At 38.8% G+C, this 18,032-nt stretch overlaps 4 protein-coding genes across 9 annotated transcripts; 2 read left to right on the top strand and 2 right to left on the bottom strand.

The window, feature by feature from the left end:
* Positions 1-482: 482 nt before the first annotated feature.
* Positions 483-12,134, bottom strand: LOC115759447 (anoctamin-1). Of its 6 annotated transcripts, XM_030700373.1 has the most exons (16): positions 9,619-9,747; positions 8,293-8,388; positions 7,274-7,643; positions 7,141-7,209; positions 6,998-7,069; positions 6,438-6,598; positions 6,202-6,370; positions 6,027-6,147; positions 5,847-5,958; positions 5,228-5,786; positions 4,971-5,174; positions 4,453-4,914; positions 4,220-4,395; positions 4,048-4,153; positions 2,065-2,203; positions 484-1,497 (listed from the first exon to the last, which is right to left on the bottom strand). In XM_030700373.1, the coding sequence occupies exons 2-16, from the start codon at positions 8,301-8,303 to the stop codon at positions 1,304-1,306; spliced, it is 2,925 nt and encodes a 974-aa protein (XP_030556233.1). In that variant the 5' UTR covers positions 8,304-8,388; positions 9,619-9,747; the 3' UTR covers positions 484-1,303. The 6 variants fall into 6 exon arrangements, with proteins under 6 accessions (XP_030556230.1, XP_030556231.1, XP_030556232.1 ...); XM_030700370.1 differs by lacking the exons at positions 8,293-8,388; positions 9,619-9,747 and adding an exon at positions 11,455-12,134 and having other exon boundaries at positions 483-1,497; positions 7,274-7,646; XM_030700371.1 differs by lacking the exons at positions 8,293-8,388; positions 9,619-9,747 and adding an exon at positions 11,455-12,134 and having other exon boundaries at positions 483-1,497.
* LOC115759449 lies at positions 2,573-4,038 on the top strand. Its single transcript, XM_030700376.1, has 4 exons — positions 2,573-3,281; positions 3,343-3,464; positions 3,530-3,686; positions 3,749-4,038. Exons 1-4 carry the CDS (start codon positions 3,092-3,094, stop codon positions 3,877-3,879), a joined length of 600 nt encoding a protein of 199 aa, XP_030556236.1. The 5' UTR covers positions 2,573-3,091; the 3' UTR covers positions 3,880-4,038.
* A 437-nt stretch (positions 12,135-12,571) lies between the features above and the next one.
* Positions 12,572-13,428, bottom strand: LOC115759446 (V-type proton ATPase subunit G). Its single transcript, XM_030700369.1, has 3 exons — positions 13,253-13,428; positions 13,000-13,100; positions 12,572-12,931 (listed from the first exon to the last, which is right to left on the bottom strand). The coding sequence occupies exons 1-3, from the start codon at positions 13,332-13,334 to the stop codon at positions 12,761-12,763; spliced, it is 354 nt and encodes a 117-aa protein (XP_030556229.1). The 5' UTR covers positions 13,335-13,428; the 3' UTR covers positions 12,572-12,760.
* Positions 13,429-14,147: 719 nt separating this feature from the next.
* On the top strand, positions 14,148-16,321 carry LOC115759555 (alpha-taxilin). The gene is made up of 4 exons (XM_030700517.1): positions 14,148-14,333; positions 14,406-14,806; positions 14,959-15,105; positions 15,173-16,321. The coding sequence occupies exons 1-4, from the start codon at positions 14,262-14,264 to the stop codon at positions 16,140-16,142; spliced, it is 1,590 nt and encodes a 529-aa protein (XP_030556377.1). The 5' UTR covers positions 14,148-14,261; the 3' UTR covers positions 16,143-16,321.
* The last annotated feature ends 1,711 nt before the right edge of the window (positions 16,322-18,032 follow it).

Genomic DNA, 18,032 nt, shown 5'->3' with positions numbered 1-18,032 from the left:
GACTGTGCAGAAGCTCAAGCTCAACGTGCAAGTTAATTCCTAACAATGTTTAATAACATGCGAATTAATAGTGGAAAAGAAATAAGAGGTGCTTAAAAATGTGTGTCCTTTTTAGAGATTTTCTCCTTATTGAGTAGTTCTCTTAAAACTGAAGAATTGATTGTTTACAGCTTTGTTAAATTTGTATACCTAACTGCGACAGCTTAACTATCTAAATTATCGAAAAAGGGCACATTAAGTATTATTTTGCCAAAATGTCTATTTCCCATGGATAGCGACCCTTTTAGAGTCGGTGCAACATTGTTACAATTTGTTGATGATATTTAATTAAGACACTTGTTCGAGCGGGAGTGATTAATTAATCAATTAATTAGGTTACATAAATTGTATTGATAGGATGCAGAGTGTGCGTGAAAATGAAACCAAGAATAGAATTTATACAGTTTTTCGCTTTCACATATATTTCAAATATGTTGAATTCAGACAAACAGGTTTCAATTAAGTAGTTACAATTCTGTAATATTCCACAATTAACGGACATTATATCAATTCAACAAACAAACAATAAGATACATTTCAATGCACAAACTCAGTTTGTAGTTTTAATAACATTCTTTATACATTCATTTGCCCAGATAATATAATATGAACTTTATATTTATAAATATCTATAAATATATATGTATATATATAACTACTTTATCTAAAATAGATTCACATTTTATTTAGTGTATGTTTGTATACATGAGAATTCAATGGGTCTTTCGAGAGAGCCTGAGATTTAGTACAAATAGATGAAATTTTCAAAGATTTTTTAGAATATTATATATGCAACTTTTGACTGGGTAAATCACAACAAAACAATATAATATATTTAACAATAATTGAATTCTATTGATGCGATTATCTAAAGCTAACATATTTCCCTTAGACGAATATATTAATCACATATTCTTGAATTAAAAATATGCATATTTTGTTAAATTTTGTGCAAGCTTAAAGTTTGGCACTTACTGGACTTGAATAATGGTGATTAACGTATAAATAGGTACTCATAAGGTTGCACTTTAGTATTGTGAGTTTATGTCACACTCGCGATTGTTTTCAACAAATCCGAGGTGTTTAATGAGTAAAGCTTAAAACCATATTGCAAGCATTTGCAAAAACAAAATTCAAATTAAGTTTTTTTTAAAGGAACTGGCATAACACAATAAAGCACTTTTAAAACCTAAGCTAAAAATTCAACTAGAAATTAAACAATCATTGCGGATCACTGAGCATTTTGTGCTTTTCAGAGTAGTTTCTAGCAGTCTGCACCAGAGATGCCTGTGGTCGAGTTTTCGCGATGTAGAATGGAGTCCATTTCAATTTGAGACAGATTTGCGGTGAGTAGCTTTTCAATTTGTATGAACTTCGTATTTGGTTCATCTACAGATGCAGCATCCACATCTTGTTCGCTGGGATTTTGTACAACTGAATAGTTACGTTTCGCACGTTCTGAAAGAAAACAATAAATTATTCAAGACATGGTAAATAAACAAATCAAAACTTATGAATAATCAGAAGAACTGTGCGTAATTCCTGAGTTTTCTGAAAATATATTGAAAAAAAAAATGCATTTTTCATTCAAATCGACCAATTCTTCTGCCTATACAGCTATATGCTATATTTGTTTGATTTTGATAAGATTTGTGTCAAGTATGTGAAGCATTTTATAATTTAGAAATGGCAAGTTCCATAAAGATACCATAAAAACAACACGAACAAATTGAACAAATTGGTATGGAGGTTAGTTAAAGTAAAAAATGCCTGGTTTAATATATAACTTCATTTCCGACCGATCATTCCTATTGCAGCTAAATGATATAGAGGTCAGATCCGACCGCTTCCAACATTCTGTCTGCAATAGACAGACCTAAGGCGATAGCTTTAGACTAGGCTAGGCATGGGCACAACAAGTTTTTAATATACTTTACGTTCTCGGAAAGGTCTCCTACACACTTCATTACAAAATTATAATACTCTTTACTAGATATATTCGCAAAAATAGTGTTTCTTTTTTACCAAAACGCGCGCGTTGTGCTTCTTGATCTATGATAATCTCATTGGTTATGTACACTTCACGACGGATTTGGTCGCGCAGTTCCACGCTCATGTCCGGAATACACCAGCGTACTAATATCATCACTAAGGCCACAAAGTTCTGAAAAATATACAATAATTAGTTAAACTATAATTGAACACATTAATTGCTTAACAAAACGAACTTATCAAATAATCTAGAGAACAACCTTCGAAGAGCTTTTACATTCAACTAATTGCTAGACATCATTTCATTAGGCCTTTCCCTTTAGCATTGTATCTGGCACAGTTGCAATATTTCATCACCCTAAGCGATTGGGGTCATTAGCTCGAGGTAAAACCTTAAAAATGCGTCAAACCAATTGAAACTTAGGTTTCTAGTTAATTTAATTTTTTCGCTAATCAAACAGCGCGAGTGCTTTGAACATTAGCTTCTATCCTAACATGGTCGAGAATTGGTTAGATACTTACAAAAAATGTAAAACCGCGATATTTACTGCTTCCACTGCCCAATCCCAACTAACACCTAACGCTAATATGGACAGACAAAGAAGCCCACAGATCTAGTTCATGTGCGACAAAGGTGCAAGCAAAAAGCACATCTAGAACTTTTCAAACTGCAGATACAAATACACATTCACATTTAAATGTATGTGTATGTAATTGGCAAATGCTGAATGCTAAGAGTGAAAGTGAAAAGGCAACTCAGTGAAAATGGGACTTAATTTTGTCACACATTGCAACATTTGGATTTAGTTGCGGCAAGTACTTCGAAACGAACGCACGCTTTCTTTAAAAAGAAAAATAATAAATGCCAGGATATAAAATAACATAAAAGACATAACAAAAAACTACAGTAAAGCAAATAAAGCAATAGGTATTTAAGCAACAAAACTATACAAAAGCACAACTTAAATATCAAAAAATTATTTTACTAAAATCAAGAAGACATTTCATTAATATCTGAATACGAAAACAAATATTTCAACAATTTGAAAGTCGAGCCAAAATGAAAAGATTTGCCTGTTTGAATCTGCGCACTTTGGGCCTCAGCATAGCCTGCTTGGATGCACTTATTGCTCTGAGCATCCTGAGCCTGTGCAGCTATCATCTGTACACTGACTTTATGGACTTGAACCAATGGCAGCAGAATGATGTGCAGATCTTAAGTCCCTTTGGAACATTTGTGGCCACATTGGGTAAAGCAAGGAGCAAGTGATGCACACAATTGTCTTAAAATAACACATATTCAATTTGTAGTCGACTATGTGCTGGTCCATGAATTTTCACAGGCTTTTTATATGATACTCACAGTAACCGTTTGGGTTAAGGCGCTGATAAATCTGGTGGTGGCTGGCATTCTCGTCGATGGCATCAAACAGGTGAGGAATTTACTAACGAAACTACTTTATGAATATCTCTCCATACTTTCCCTTCAACTGAATAGCAACGACTTATTTCCATTGCCCCCTGGTTGATCAATGCGTGCGTATCGATGGTCATAGAGGTGGCCGTATTCGTAAGCTTGGAGCTGAAAATTGACGAAGTGGATGCCTCCATAGATCGACGCATAGCACGTAGTGTGCTCTTTGGTGTTTTTACAGGTAAGTTTGCGTTACGATTTAAATAATGTGAAACGAAATTGCTTTGAAATCGATTTGGTTAGTTCTAAATGCGCTGTTTACATACGCAATTTATGCGCTCTATCGCATGTTGAAATCATCTACAAATGAGAATCGAGCCCTGCAGGAGAGCATTGTGGAAACCTCGGGTATGTTTCAGCATATCAAGGTTTGAAACGTTGACTAGCAATTAATTGGAATATTATACACATCTGAACGAACAGAAAGCAAACTTATTTAAACGGATTTCATTAAATCAAGGTATTTTCTTAATTAATGTACAAGCATTTATGTAATGGAACAAATAAAACGAACAACCCAGACCATGCTCCACAGAACTTACTTCAAAAACCACAACAAATCCCAAGCGACAAGCTAAGATAATATAATACATGCTCGTCAAATGATATTTTTCCGGTGATGTGGGCGGCTCACGATAGTCCGTGTATCTTCCGGTAAAGAAAGGAGAATGTCATTTAAAATGCATAGCTTAAAAATATCTTAGTTATATTTACTTGCACGTGGTAATGTTGGAAAAATCACCTGCTAGGCTTTGTAGCTTGGAGGAGTCAGATATTCTGAACTCGGACAAGGTAAAGTCCAAATATCCGTTCAGAGTACCATCTGGTGACTTTAAGCTACGATAGACCAAGCGTGGTATCATATCTGAAGTGAAGGCAATGATGAAGCCCTAAATAAACATGATAATTCAGTCTACATCATCATACAAAATCATATTTCAACTCACATTCGTGATGACACTCAGTTTGCCAATGCAGTCCAGTATGCGATACCAGACACCTATGTCCCTGACACGCTGAGAAACGGGCCTTTTGTGATGTGTCAGCAGCTTTTTGGCGTCCAAGCGCATCTCGAGTATGTTGTTGAGAAGCGCAAAGAACGGAGCAAGCGGAAAGGCAGCCACAAAAATGGTCACAAATCCATATTGCAAAACCATTTCCAGATACTCCGGAAACAAGCTACGTGCACCCCAGTCGAGCAGCTTAAAATCGCGCATCCAGCGCTCATCCTTGGTCTTGTCTGGCTTAACCGCATTGCGAAATAGCCGCGAAAGGCCCACCTGAATGGCCAGTACTTTGCGCCAAAACATGGGCAGGTAAACCTCCAATATGGTATTGAATGCCTGCTTGCCTATCATTATTATGGCCAGTTGTATGCAAAGCTCCGTCAGACAACCGCCCGAGGAGCACTTCAAATAAGAAACCAATTAGACTTAATCAGACCTTGCAAAAAAGGCAAACTTACCTCCTCTTGACGGTATTTGAAGACCGTTATATACTCGCCCGGATGGCCAACGAATTTGCCCTTGAAGAAGGCTATATAAAATATGGAGGCATAATAATTCACAAACTGCAACAGGTAAATCTTAAGCGTCAGCGAATCGTCGAACTGCGTTTGAGTGCGCCACATTTCCAGCTCAGTCAAATACTCGGCCAAGTGATTATACAACTAAATAAGAGATCAATCAGATTAGATAGTAGATATGAAAGCTAGCTACTTACATAGTTCAGTACGTAAAGCAAGCAAAGATTAACAAATGCCGCTGAAGCAGCGGCCAGAACAATCGCTTTCGACGTGGTCATGCCGCTGCCGTCCACCTTTAGAGCAGCCAGCATGGACATGCGATGAACGACAACCGCGACCAGGGCAACAAAAGCCAAGGCTATGAGTAGCACCACAACTGAGAAGCTGAATACTGTCGCTGGCAACTTCATGCGCCAGAAGGGCACCGTCGGTTCCTTCATATTTGTCACATAGTCTGTGCGTGTGGGTTCAATGTGCTCCAGGCGCGCCAAATACTGCGGCCGGGGGTGTTCCTCGTGCACATCGAAGCCCGTCAAATCCCAGCGATGTGTAATCTCAGCCGAATATCGTTTCCAAAGCTCCAGAAATAACGTGGCCCAAAACGACATAAAGACGGCAAAAAATACCGTACTTGGATTATCTATTAGGTAGGTTATCTTGGCATAGTTGCAAGTCTCTTTGAGATTCCAGAATTCACACCAGTCGCAAAGCGGGCACATTGTTATATTTGAGTTTGAGCGCAAGCAAATGTCCTTACTGCAAACGAAAAATGTCTATTAGGTATGGCTTGGATTAACAGGCCTGCTAGCAACTTACACGGGCACATAGTTTTTCAGTGAGATCCAGGAGTAAAGAAAGCAAGCGACGCCCACTATGGAGGCAAGCAGCAGCATATACGTATAGTAGCCCAGCCAAGCGAAGTACAGACCTGATTTCAAATGATAAAAGTGTAAATTGCGAGTGAACCTCTTAGCCGCCTTGAGCCTGAGCTTTTACCAATCTTAACGCCAAAGTACTCTTTAATATCATCCAGCGGCTGATAACGATACCATTTTTTCACCGACGCCCAGTTTGTGTACAGCAGTTCGCGCATGGTGCCCTTCTCATTGATTTCGCCCTGCAAAACAATTGCCATAAGATATATTGAAACTTGTCGCTCAAATCTACCTACATCATGCAGTGGATAGGCAGCACAGTAGACACCCTCGGCCACCAAGCGCTCAATGCCAAAGGCCATATCGCTGTGACGCTTGGCAGGAAAGCGCTGGCGATCCAGAATGAATTCCACAATACGCGAACGGACTGCGGTTGTAAAGAAGCAGTCCTGGCGTATGTCGAACCTACAAATAATTATAAATATATATTGAAATGAATTGATCGTTACAATCAGTCTCCATGCTCACTTACAGATACTCCTTATCACGACTGTAAATGGCCGTGAAACGATGCGCACGTCTTGGAAAGTATTGCTCGTCGACATAGATATTGCGCAAGAAGAATTGACAGACTGTTTTGAGACTAGAATATACACTTTTTGTGGAACGATTCACCACAGATAGACCGGGTATCTGTAAGAATAAAATTATGCTGATTATTTACTCATTATGAAAAGTACGGAGTAGTTGTAGATTAATTGAAGAGAATGTTGGATAACAAAACAAAAAAAAATAGACAAATACAAATATGTAATTTTAACTAGGGTTAGAGTTTGGGTTAACTAGAACAAATCGAACTAAAAGATCACGAACGGGATGCCAACATATTTTTAACTATATATATAAATATACAATTTCAAATCAGTTGTACGAAGGTATTTACATTGGATATCGAGTAGGGCTAATAGCTGAAGCATAAATATAGCAAATACATAAAATATCGAGACACATTTAGTTGAGCAGCGCAAGTAAGGAGCATATCTGCAAAGATTGTTAATTATGTTAAACTAAGACCTGGACACTTTTGCAGACCTTCTTGGACAAATAATGCGCCGCATTGTGTAGTCGATTTGATCTTTCGGATACGCGCAAATTACATAATGACTAAAATAACATAAGACATGTGTATCATTCAAGTGTATCCAAAGTATACGATTACAGAAATGTGTACACACCTCCTTCATGGGCATACGCAGCTTAAGTATCTCCGCATAACGGCGCAGCACCTCCAAAGGTGCATGTATCTGCAAGTGGGCAAACCAAATGTTATGAGTATAAGAGTTGGATATACAATTAAGAGGCACGCACCTTGACAAAGTAGATTTGGTCCTTTTGGCTGAGCTCCACCTCCAGGCCTTGCTGCACTAGATTCTCCTGGAATACGCGTCGTTTCTCCGCATTTTCCGCCTCCGTCGGCTCGTGTGCATTGATCGTGTGGGCCAGCACAAAATCAATCGAACGCGTGCAATCCTCAAAGAACAGTGAGGTGTTGAGCTCGGCTCTTTGGTAAAATTCACGTGGACAACTGCATTCGCGGTCATCGTAGCTGCTGGCCACCAATGTGGCTTCAGTCATTGGCAGCAGAGGAGTAGACTGATTTAAGTTGGTGCTCCTATGCTGGCTGGCCTTGCCGTTGGGCAGTTGCCCGGCAGTGTCTGGCAGTTTTAAGGTGGACGAGCTGCTGTGGCAGAAAATATTGCATTTCGTTAGATAGTTCGAGCAACTACAGCTTGACCTGGATAAACATGAGCGCATGATTTCATCAAACAGAGCCAAGCACACAAACATTGCGAATGCTTCCCTCTGGTCTCCCCATGACCTTCTGGCTCAGCAGGGACTTCCTGCGGCCTGGCGTGCCCAGCGCTCGTAAGAAAGTCGCAACACTCCCCAAATTAAATAGGTCAATATGAAGGAGAGAGCTGTTAACATTTAATGGCTCGCATACTTCATAATCGCCAAGCCAGTACATTAAATTTTAGACCAGCCGCCAGGCGCCTTGTTTATTTGTGTGTCAAAGAATTTAATTATTTATGCAGCTGTTTTATAGCGCAAATAAGCAAACTGTGAAAATGCAACTGGAAATAAACCAGAGATGAGATATTTGAGTATCTCGTTCGAAAGTTCTCAGCACTTTTAATGTGTTATATATAATTGAGAGAGTGAGAGAGAAATGCCGAACCGCTGACACTTGCTAATGAGAAAAGCGGCCGCACATTTCATATATATTAAGTATATACTATATACAACATTTAATATTTGCTTGTTAAACACATTTCATTGAATATCACTTATGATTCAGATGCAGTCGCTTTTACTTCTAACTTTACCTAACACTCATCCAAGGTGAATCACCATTTATTCAGAAGTACCCATGCACGGGTACTGGGTATTCAGTTAGATTCGTAAACGGGTATAAACCATAGCTAGAAATATAAAACGAACATGACTTGAAATTCAGGTCTTATCAAGATACATTTCAGGGCATATGAATATTGTTTCCTTTACGATGTGAAAGATAACAAAGTTTGCCAAAAATGACGTCCCAATAATAAAGTACTATTCCCAAATTCCTTACTTCTATTGTTAAGAACCTATACTTAGGTTTTCAAAATAGAATTCCTTATTGTTTTATTGCTCATATATAATTTTCTATATTACTTTTTACATTTTATTTGAGAACTCAGTTCAGTTCTTGACTTTGCAAGCATCAAGAACTGTAGTATTATGCATGGCTGCTAATCAAAATGAACTTATATTATAATTTCGAAACGGAGGGCATTACTGATAAGAAAATTGTAAATAAACGGTTTATGTTTCAGATCTACAATCGTATAATTAATTGTAACACATTAATATTGATCCAAGCCTTAAATGTTTACAATTGGTTAAGAACAAACTACCTTTGTAATTATCTGGGCATCATACAAAATTTCATAGGAATCTATCTAGGAATATATCTATCAATAGGAATCAGCGAATATAATTCATCATAATTAATTAATGTTCTCTTTAGACCATGATTCGAGCACGTCTTTTTTTCCTGTTTAGCCACGAATATTTTCGTTTAAATTTTGTATTTTTCTTTAGAGGCCTCTTAGTTCCAAACAATAATGACCTTCCAGCACAAGGTAATTAGTTTGAGGCTTTTTCAGAAATTATTCAAATTTACACACAGTTCAGTCAGACAAGTTGAATGTATACTCTTTTTGACTATTACAAACCCACAGTTTCATTTCGGAATTTAAAAAAAAAGCTTTTGTTTTTGCTTTAATCAAGGCCAAAGCATATAAATTTATTCAAGATCTTGTACGATGCGCTCGAAATACAGCGTGAAAGAGGCGAAAATGTGCAAAACATTTTGAATATAGCTTATATAAGGCATTGTCAATGATATATGCATGCAGTTCAGTTTCTAAAGATATCCGGAATTTCGATACGGGAATAATGACACACGCAACTTAAGCGCGCCCACACAACAAAATTCCAAAAAAAAAAACAGATGCGAGCAATACAGAGACAGAGAAATCTTTGTCTGATGTCCCCGAGCTGATGATTAATACAGAAAAATGATAACTTAACAAATAAAACGCGTAATAAGGGAGAGATTAAACGTGTTTCCGTTTCCTAAACCGACCCACTCTGACACTGTTTACCTGTGAACTGTGCCGCAAACAAATAGAATAGCTAAGAGCTTATGATGTCTGTTGCCCGTTGTCCGCGCGAATTATTAATAAAATTAACATTTGAGCGTCGCGCACGAATACAAAGAAGAAGAAAAACCACAATGCGATGGCGACGACCAAAGCGCAGCAGCAGCGTCAACAAACTGAAGAAAAAAAAACACAAAGAGCCAGCGCCAACAGCTGAGCGGAGAGTCCGTTTACCGGGTAGTCTCCTCAACCCCCCTCCCCCTCCCCCTCCCATTACACACGTGTCTACAGTGTAGACTCTACACTCTGCTCAGACACATACAAGACAGACAAGAGCGCCGAGGAAATCAGCTGTTATCGGCGTCTGCGTCTGCATCCCATGCGAGAGCAGCAGCAAAGAGAGAGTGAGAGAGAGCGAGAGAGAGAGAGAGGGAGAGAGAGTCGGAGCACTTGTTGAGCAAAACAGATCAGTGTGAGGCACATTGGGCAACCTGTGTGAGGTGTACCTGTGTGAGGTGTCGCATTCTGTACATTGGAATAATTGATGCATGGAAATGGCTTGCGTTTCAATGTTCCGATATGCAACAACAATTATTGAAAAAGTGTCCACTATTTTGACTGTTAGTTCTAATAGTTATATTCTGATTGATAACACGAATCATATATGAAGCTCAATTACAAAGATACTGATATTGATAAATTACTTTACATAGGGTGCTATAGGCCAGGTATCTGAGAGCGTTTAGTTATATCATACTTTGGGTTAACATTTGAGCTCAGATATATTAGATATAACAGGGGGAATAAAACCTTGCATATATATTATACACTTAGCGTGTTGTTGCTTTCTCGTAAAATTGATATAATTATTATTTTTATTATAGCTAAGGTTTAAGCTTGGCTAACAAGCGCAAGCCTTGAACTTTAGCTTAACAATAAACTATCTAATATACTATTTATTTTTGTTCAATGCATACAAAATGCTGTGGAATATTTTCTATAGATATATTTTTTAAAGATATATATAGATATATATTTGAAAGTTCCTCAAATTCAGCTGTGCACTTTAATATGAAATCTAAATAAAATCACGATTTCAAATAGGAAAACAGTTTCGTTTGAACAAGAATTCGGACAGACGGAAATTGGGGATTAAGTTCAATTTTCAAATATTTTATAATTTATCAGATTTTTGTGAATAATGTTTGCCAGAAAATTTTAAATCACGTACTTTTTGTCGAAAATTGATCAAATTTTACTTTATAAGAGAGAATAGAATATTATAATAATCGAATCAATTATATAATATTTAACAAAATTTATACGTAAGGTGTTTATTTTTAATTTTGACCCAAAATAATGTTGCACTTTCCAGTCTTATCAATGTTAAACATGGACTCACAATTTTTAGAAATAGGGCAACTCTTTTATCTGTCAAAAGCGAACATACAACACATAGCCCCATTTATATAGAGTACTCTTTCCAATAGAACTATAATTTAGTTTGACTAATTTATCTATTTGATATGTGGCTTTTTATAAAAGCCACCCTGTATCTGTCCACTTTTAGGAATAGGGCAACTCTTTTATCTGTCAAAAGCGAACATACAACACATAGCCCCATTTATATAGAGTACTCTTTCCAATAGAACTATAATACAGTTTGAGTAATTTTATAAAAAGCCACATATCAAATTGTGGCTTTTTATAAAAGCCACCCTGTATCTGTCCACAAACAAAGTGGAACAACAAAAGATAGAAATGAACGAAATGTAATTAAGTTAATGAACGTTTCCTCTATACGAAGGGCATTCATTGATGGCATATACCCCGGTTTACCTCTCCGCAAATCTGGCTCGTTTCTCGTGCAAGCTGAGTGATTCACTCGATGAGTTGCTGGCTTTTCCGGCATCGCCGCGCCGCTCAAGTTCCACAAACCGGGCCGCAGCCGCCGCGCCTCTCGCCTCTCGTAGGCGCCGCTTGCCCTCGCCTGCCCCCCATATGCTGTCTTCGGCTACCAGTTTGCCCTTTAGGCCAACTCGCTGCAACAGCTCCATGTCGTAGGGGGCCAAGGGTGCCGTGTAGGGCGGCTTAATCGCAGCATCTGTTCGCTTGCGCTGCTCTGCCAGCAGCCGCAAGGACTCTTCCTCGGGTTGAGGTGGCGGTAGGGGCAATTGTGGAAGCGTTTCCAGCTCATCAGCATTGCCGTCGGCATCGGCATTATCTAAATTTAGCATTTCGCTTTAGACGTATTTGGTTTTGGCTACACTCTGCTAATTTCTCGACCGACTTGTTTACTTTCACATGACATTTGCTTGTGTGTGTGTGTGTGTGTGTGTGTGTGCAAGCAGAATTTTCGGGTCGCGTTAGCCAAGTTAATCAGCGCGAGGTCAATTTGCGAGCATAAGAGATTATAAAAGTAATGCCGGAGCGCTGTTATCACTGCCTATTAAACTTTATATTATGCAGTTGCATTGCAGCGATTGCGCCTAAAATAGCGGCATTCAGAGCCGCGGAAAACCGAACACCACCCCTCCAAGCAAAAGGAAAATAAACACTAACGATTACAAGTTGTACGCAAAAATATAAATACCTAAAAAAATAACCTAAAAAATACCATAAAAAGTACTAGTTTGTCATACAATCAATCGTGCAACGCAAGCATGGGCGAATGTTTGATAACAGTGAGGGGAGCTGATGGAGCTGAGAAGTATAACAGTAGAACTGTATATTAATCAACTGTTACTCCGCTGTCATGCATGTCTGAACGTGCCTGTTATCATATCTGTTCGTATCAAAACTGAAAGCATTTTATGGAAACAATAAACTAAAAGTAAAACATGTTTTTAAAGAATATAACAATTTGTATTTATATGGAATAGAACATAAACAAAACAACACATTTTTTAACAATTGCGGAATTGCAAAAATGTTCAGTGATTTACACGTAATTGGATTTTAACTGCACCGAGTTTCTAGCTCGGCGAAACAACAAATTTTTAATATATGGAATAATAATACAGCTGTGTTTAATATAGTATGCACTATTATTAAGGGGCTAAATTATGCATTTTGGACATCGAATTTACAATAGAAACGAGCAGATCTTGGATGCGGCCAACGCTGTTGCCAATGCTCCAAAAACTTACTTCCTGTTGTAGTTTTTGTGCACTTCGGGCGAGATGTTGTAGACGAATTGCAAGATCTCCTGTATGACGGGCTCCTTGCGCGTCCTGATGGCGCCCTCCATATCGGCGAGTTTCACACGAGTATCTGCATCGATTTTCGCTGCGACCCCCTCGCGGCTACCCATGTGCTGTTTTCGTAGGGGTAGAAGAAAAGTTCATATCTCTATTTGAATTGGTATTATTATCGGCAACTAACCTTGGCCTCGAATTCTTTGAAGGAGCGTTCACGCTCCTGTCGGAATTTCTCAATCTCCTCGGTGGCCTCATCCTTGGCTTGCTTCAATCTCCTTGCCTTGCCTGCAATTGATGCAAAGATTTTTTCATTCTATCAATATTTACTTGAGCACACAGAAATCATGTGACTGCTCGACGCGCGTAACGTCGATAGCGAAAAAGTCGTAAGGTTTTTGTATCTATCCAATTGGACGGTTAATTGGTATTTTGCTTACGTTTTCTGGCCTCGGCAACCTTCTCAGCTGCCTTCTTTTCGGCAGCAAGTAATTGCTGGATTCCCTGCGTCTGGCTGGCCATTTTAAGGTATATTAACACTTATTGTTTTTCTGCTGGCTGCAACCGTGGTATCAGCGCAAGTTGAAAAAAGCAAGTGACGACGACGACGACGACGGACTTAATACAAACGACGTGAAAAATGTCATATGACGAAGTCACACACACGCATACATACAAAATTGGTCTGAGAATCGATTGTATCGAATACAAATTTAGAGCTGCCAAGTATATTTGTTATCGCTTGTTCAACGATAAGAATCTATCGATACTCTTTTCTTCAATATTGGACTTCACCACCACAACAGAATACTGCTCCCACTGTTTTTTTTTTTAAGAGAAAATAAAAAAACATTTAGGAAGAGTTACGTTCAACAGCAAGAATACGAATCACATAAGTCTACAAACTAGAATATAAGCAGACTGTTTCAGTTTTAGCTGGCATTCCAATTGTATAAACTAAGAATTCCACATTTGACAACGCTTATGTAAAAGAAGGGTTTAATTTCAATTTAAACCAGTATTTTTGTGTGTTAAACACGATATTTAACGGTGATTTCAAATTATCGAGCAGCCACCACAATTTTCAATTGAGGCTAAAATAATATTTAGTATATAATTGGTATTTATTCTTGCACACTTTTATATTACGTTGATTAATGAATAGCAGCTATTAGGTTATTATTATTCAATACAACCTAATTTTATGTAAACATCTTTAAATCAAGTGATCAAATTCGATAACAACAACGTATACATGATTATGCCCTTTGCTAATTTAAAATAAAGGTCAGTATTTTGAGTACATTTTAATAGAACACTTTATTTATTTAAAAAAAAAAACAGCATTTTCTTCATATAGGAATTCGGTCACGCTGTAGCAAGCAAACTCAACAAATATAGTAAAAATTTGAACGAACAGTATATACACATATATAGAGGCGATAAACCATGGAGAAAGGGAGCAAGAGTAAACGTGGAGTACGTGACGAAAAACAGCGGGAACTGAAGCTTGAGGATTTGGTAAGTTGTCATAGCGGTAGATCAAACGTTTGGCAACACCAATAGGAAAATTAACATGCTGCCCGTTACCAGGTGCTTAAATCCTTGGAAGAATGCAGCACAAGCGATGAAAAATTGAAATTGCTGCTACAGCGGCATGTGGAAAGCGAGAAAACAGTGAGCCGACTGACATCAGAGATGCGCGCACTGCAACGGCACACTGAGGCGCAACAGCGGGAAAAGGAGCAGGTGCAGCGGGAGTTGAACAAGAGTGTTCTGATGAGGGATAAGCTGCAGGAGGTGTGCCGAGAACAGCAGCGCATACTCAAGTCGGTGAAAAACGAGAGCATGCTGCAAATCAAGGTGGAGGAGGAGCGACGCAAGGAGAGCCAAACCAAGTTTCAGAACTCGCTAAACGAGGTGCAAAAGTCGCTGTCCAAAAACAACGAGGAGAACATTAAATTACGTGATTACAACATCGAAATGACCAAAAAGTAAGAGGCGCTGCCATTAACAGACAAACACCGGCGTGCGCCGTCTATTTATAGGCACTGCATGCCTTGTGCCTGTGGATGTATCTGTGGCTGCCACACACAGACATAAACCGACCATATGTTCACTATTTGCGTATTTGATTTGCTTTTAGGTTAAAACTGCTGGCCGAGCAGTATCAGGCACGCGAGAAGCACCTGGAAAAACTGAATGAGCAGGTCCAACTCGAGTCCCAGCTGCATCAGGCCAAGCTGAACAAGGCTCAGGTTGAAGCGGCCATGGAAAAGGAGATACTGACCAAGTCTGTATAATATTTATATTATTATAACATTCACTATATATCTCTTTCTGTTTCTAATGCCACACAGAGAAAATCAGATTGGCCTAGAGAAATTGTTGCAGGCGCAACGCGCCATTAAGGATCTGACAGAGCGCGAGCAACAGCTCAAACAGCAGCTCAACATCTACACCGCCAAATATGATGAGTTTCAGCAATCGCTTAAGAAGTCCAATGAAGTCTTTGGCAGTTACAAGGTCGAGCTGGAGAAAATGTCCAAGCACACCAAGAAAATCGAAAAGGAAGCACTGGTTTGGCGCCAAAAATACGAGAAGGCTAATGCGACGGTTATTGAACTGGCCACAGAAAAGCAGCACCGTGATCTGCTGTCGGAGCGTCTACAAAAGCAGGTGGAGCAACTGCAGAAGCTCCTGCGCGCCCTGCAACTTGAGCGCACAACCTTACACCAGACTCTGCGGGATAAGAATATTGAAATTCCTGCCATGCCGCAGCTGCCGCCCGAGCCGGAACCTATCAAAGCTGTGCCAGTTAACACGGACAATTCCAAAATGGAACTGATGACCCGCAACTGTGCTGAGCTTAAGCAAACGCTAGCCAATTTACAAAGCCAAATGAAGCTGCTCACCACGAATGATGCCAAAATAGCCGCCGCTGAAGCTGAGAAGCGGCAAGCAGCTGAGGAGCAACAGAGAGTAAACAATGCCAAGAAGAACAATAAAAAGAAGGCCAAGTCAAAGGCAAAGGCTGCAGCAGCGGCAGCAGCAGCTGCGGCAGCGGCTACGGAGCCCGAATCTGACATCGCCAGAGAAGAACTGCCATCAACACTGAAGCCAGAGCCAGAGCCTGAGCCAGAGCCAGTGCCAGAGCCAGAGCTAGTGGTATCTGACAATGTGGAGCAGCTGCAAGCGTCTGGTGATAACTGCAATGGAAAGGAATATAATGCCGAAATTGTGCCAGAATCTCAGGTAGATGTAAGCGATGCTACAGCAGCGCCTATTGAATTGGAAGTGCCTGGGTTAATCGATTCCAATGACGTTTAGAGGCCTCGACTGTTTTTGTGCTTTTACTTGAAATGTATGCCTCCTTCCTATATATGTGTGCATTTTGTCATTCATTCATTTTTAAAATATATAACAAGCTAACAATTGTAAAACTATCAGTTATCCTAAAAAGAAATCATTATTGCTGCTAAATGATTATTTATTCTATTTTATAAATTCTATTTATTAATGCGCAATTTATGAGCTGTAAAAAAAATATCAGAAATAATTAAATAATTTTTCAAAAAATATATACATATACTATTTACGTATTCACTGTGCACAAAAAAGGTATAATTATGTAACAAACTGAAGGACACATCTCCGATTCCATATGCCTTTATTAAGGTCGAGAGTCAATCTAGCCATATTCCTTTATCTAGAGACTCAAAATTTGATAATATATTATACACTAGCAGCTATTATTTAGAATATACACACACAGAAGAAGTTTATAATGATTGTAATATGGTGCCAAGTAATACCTTTTTCGGCAAGCCTGCAACGAAGCATATCAGACAGTTAAGGATAAAAAATATAGCTTACATTTTTCACCGTTCACATTTCAAAGATTAATCATTTAATGTTCAGTAGGAACAGGTATAATATCGTGAGATACTACGTAAAGCAAACTAGTTTATAAAAGGCCATAAAAAATGCTAATAGGTCTACAAGCTCGTCTGTATATCATTTTGTTTCATAAATAGCTGGTACATATAAATGTGTATATTTGATAGTTTGAGTCAATTTTTATAAACAAAAGAAAGTTATAATATATTTGGGATTTTTATAATTTAAGAAAGTGAGAAAAATTCCGTATCAAAATATTTTAGGCTTTTTTTTTTATTTGCGTAAAAGTTTTTAAGATTTTATTATTTTCATCAGCGTATTGAGATCTAATACAATATTTTGTACTCATTTTCGCCGGGTCTTAGGTGACATTGTCAAAGATAATCGTTAATCTGCATACATATATATTAAATATTCATTTCTGACTGAACGTGGTTCAAAGCAAGGATCTTAGCTTTAAGAAATGTTTACTAAAGCTTTGGACTTTAGAAAATTCAACCTTCCAGTCGTGCAAGTCAAGTCGTCATAGGCCTGCGTGGGTTAGTTGTCCGAGAATCGACCCGGACAATGCCGGGTAATCTCTTCTAATAATAGTTGAGGGTCAAAATAAACAAATACACAATATTAACAAAAGATAAAATGCTTTTTCAACTTTACAATTGCAAGACATTGCAGTTCCCAATTTGTTAGGCAAAATGCGTAACTTAGTTAAGATAGTTGTGAATAATTTTGCCTCAGTTTCGTTTGCGAAAAGTTGTTGCAAGAGTTGACTGTTGGTGCCACAGTGTCTGCCACGGAATGCAACACATTTCAGTGACTGTGGCCTGGTCGAAGTCAACATTTGTGAAGGTTCTAAGCAATCGCACCTTAATTATTTGCAGCACGCAGCTGTCATTCTAGTCAGTCGTGCTACAGTTTCGTGTGCATATTTTAGACACATGCAACGTGGCGTATGCGTAATGCCACTAAGCCGAGCCACAGACGAAGGCAGGGCTGACGCTAAGCCCTGGCATTTTAAATAAAGCCATTTAAGTGCACCACTAAAATAATTACAGAAATTAATTTAAATTGCATAAAGCGGCGTCCGAGTACAAGGAATGGCCTCAATTTTCCCCACGGGCCCACGGGCCCACGGGCCGAGTCCATATAATGCCAGCCACAGCAGTCCAGCCAGCCATGTTGGCGACACATGTGCATATTTCACACCCATGCACACGCACAGACCCACACACACACACACACACGCGCGCGCTTAACAAATGTGTGCACATTTCGCAGGCAATGAGCTTTTGAACATTTAATGAGTTAATACGCTAAATT

This window comes from Drosophila novamexicana, unplaced genomic scaffold (assembly GCF_003285875.2).
Source record: "Drosophila novamexicana strain 15010-1031.04,08,12 unplaced genomic scaffold, DnovRS2.1 tig00000308-arrow-arrow-pilon, whole genome shotgun sequence".
NCBI lineage: Eukaryota > Metazoa > Arthropoda > Insecta > Diptera > Drosophilidae > Drosophila > Drosophila novamexicana.
Note: the sequence above shows the minus strand (reverse complement) of the source record. Positions and strands in the feature narration are given on the sequence as shown.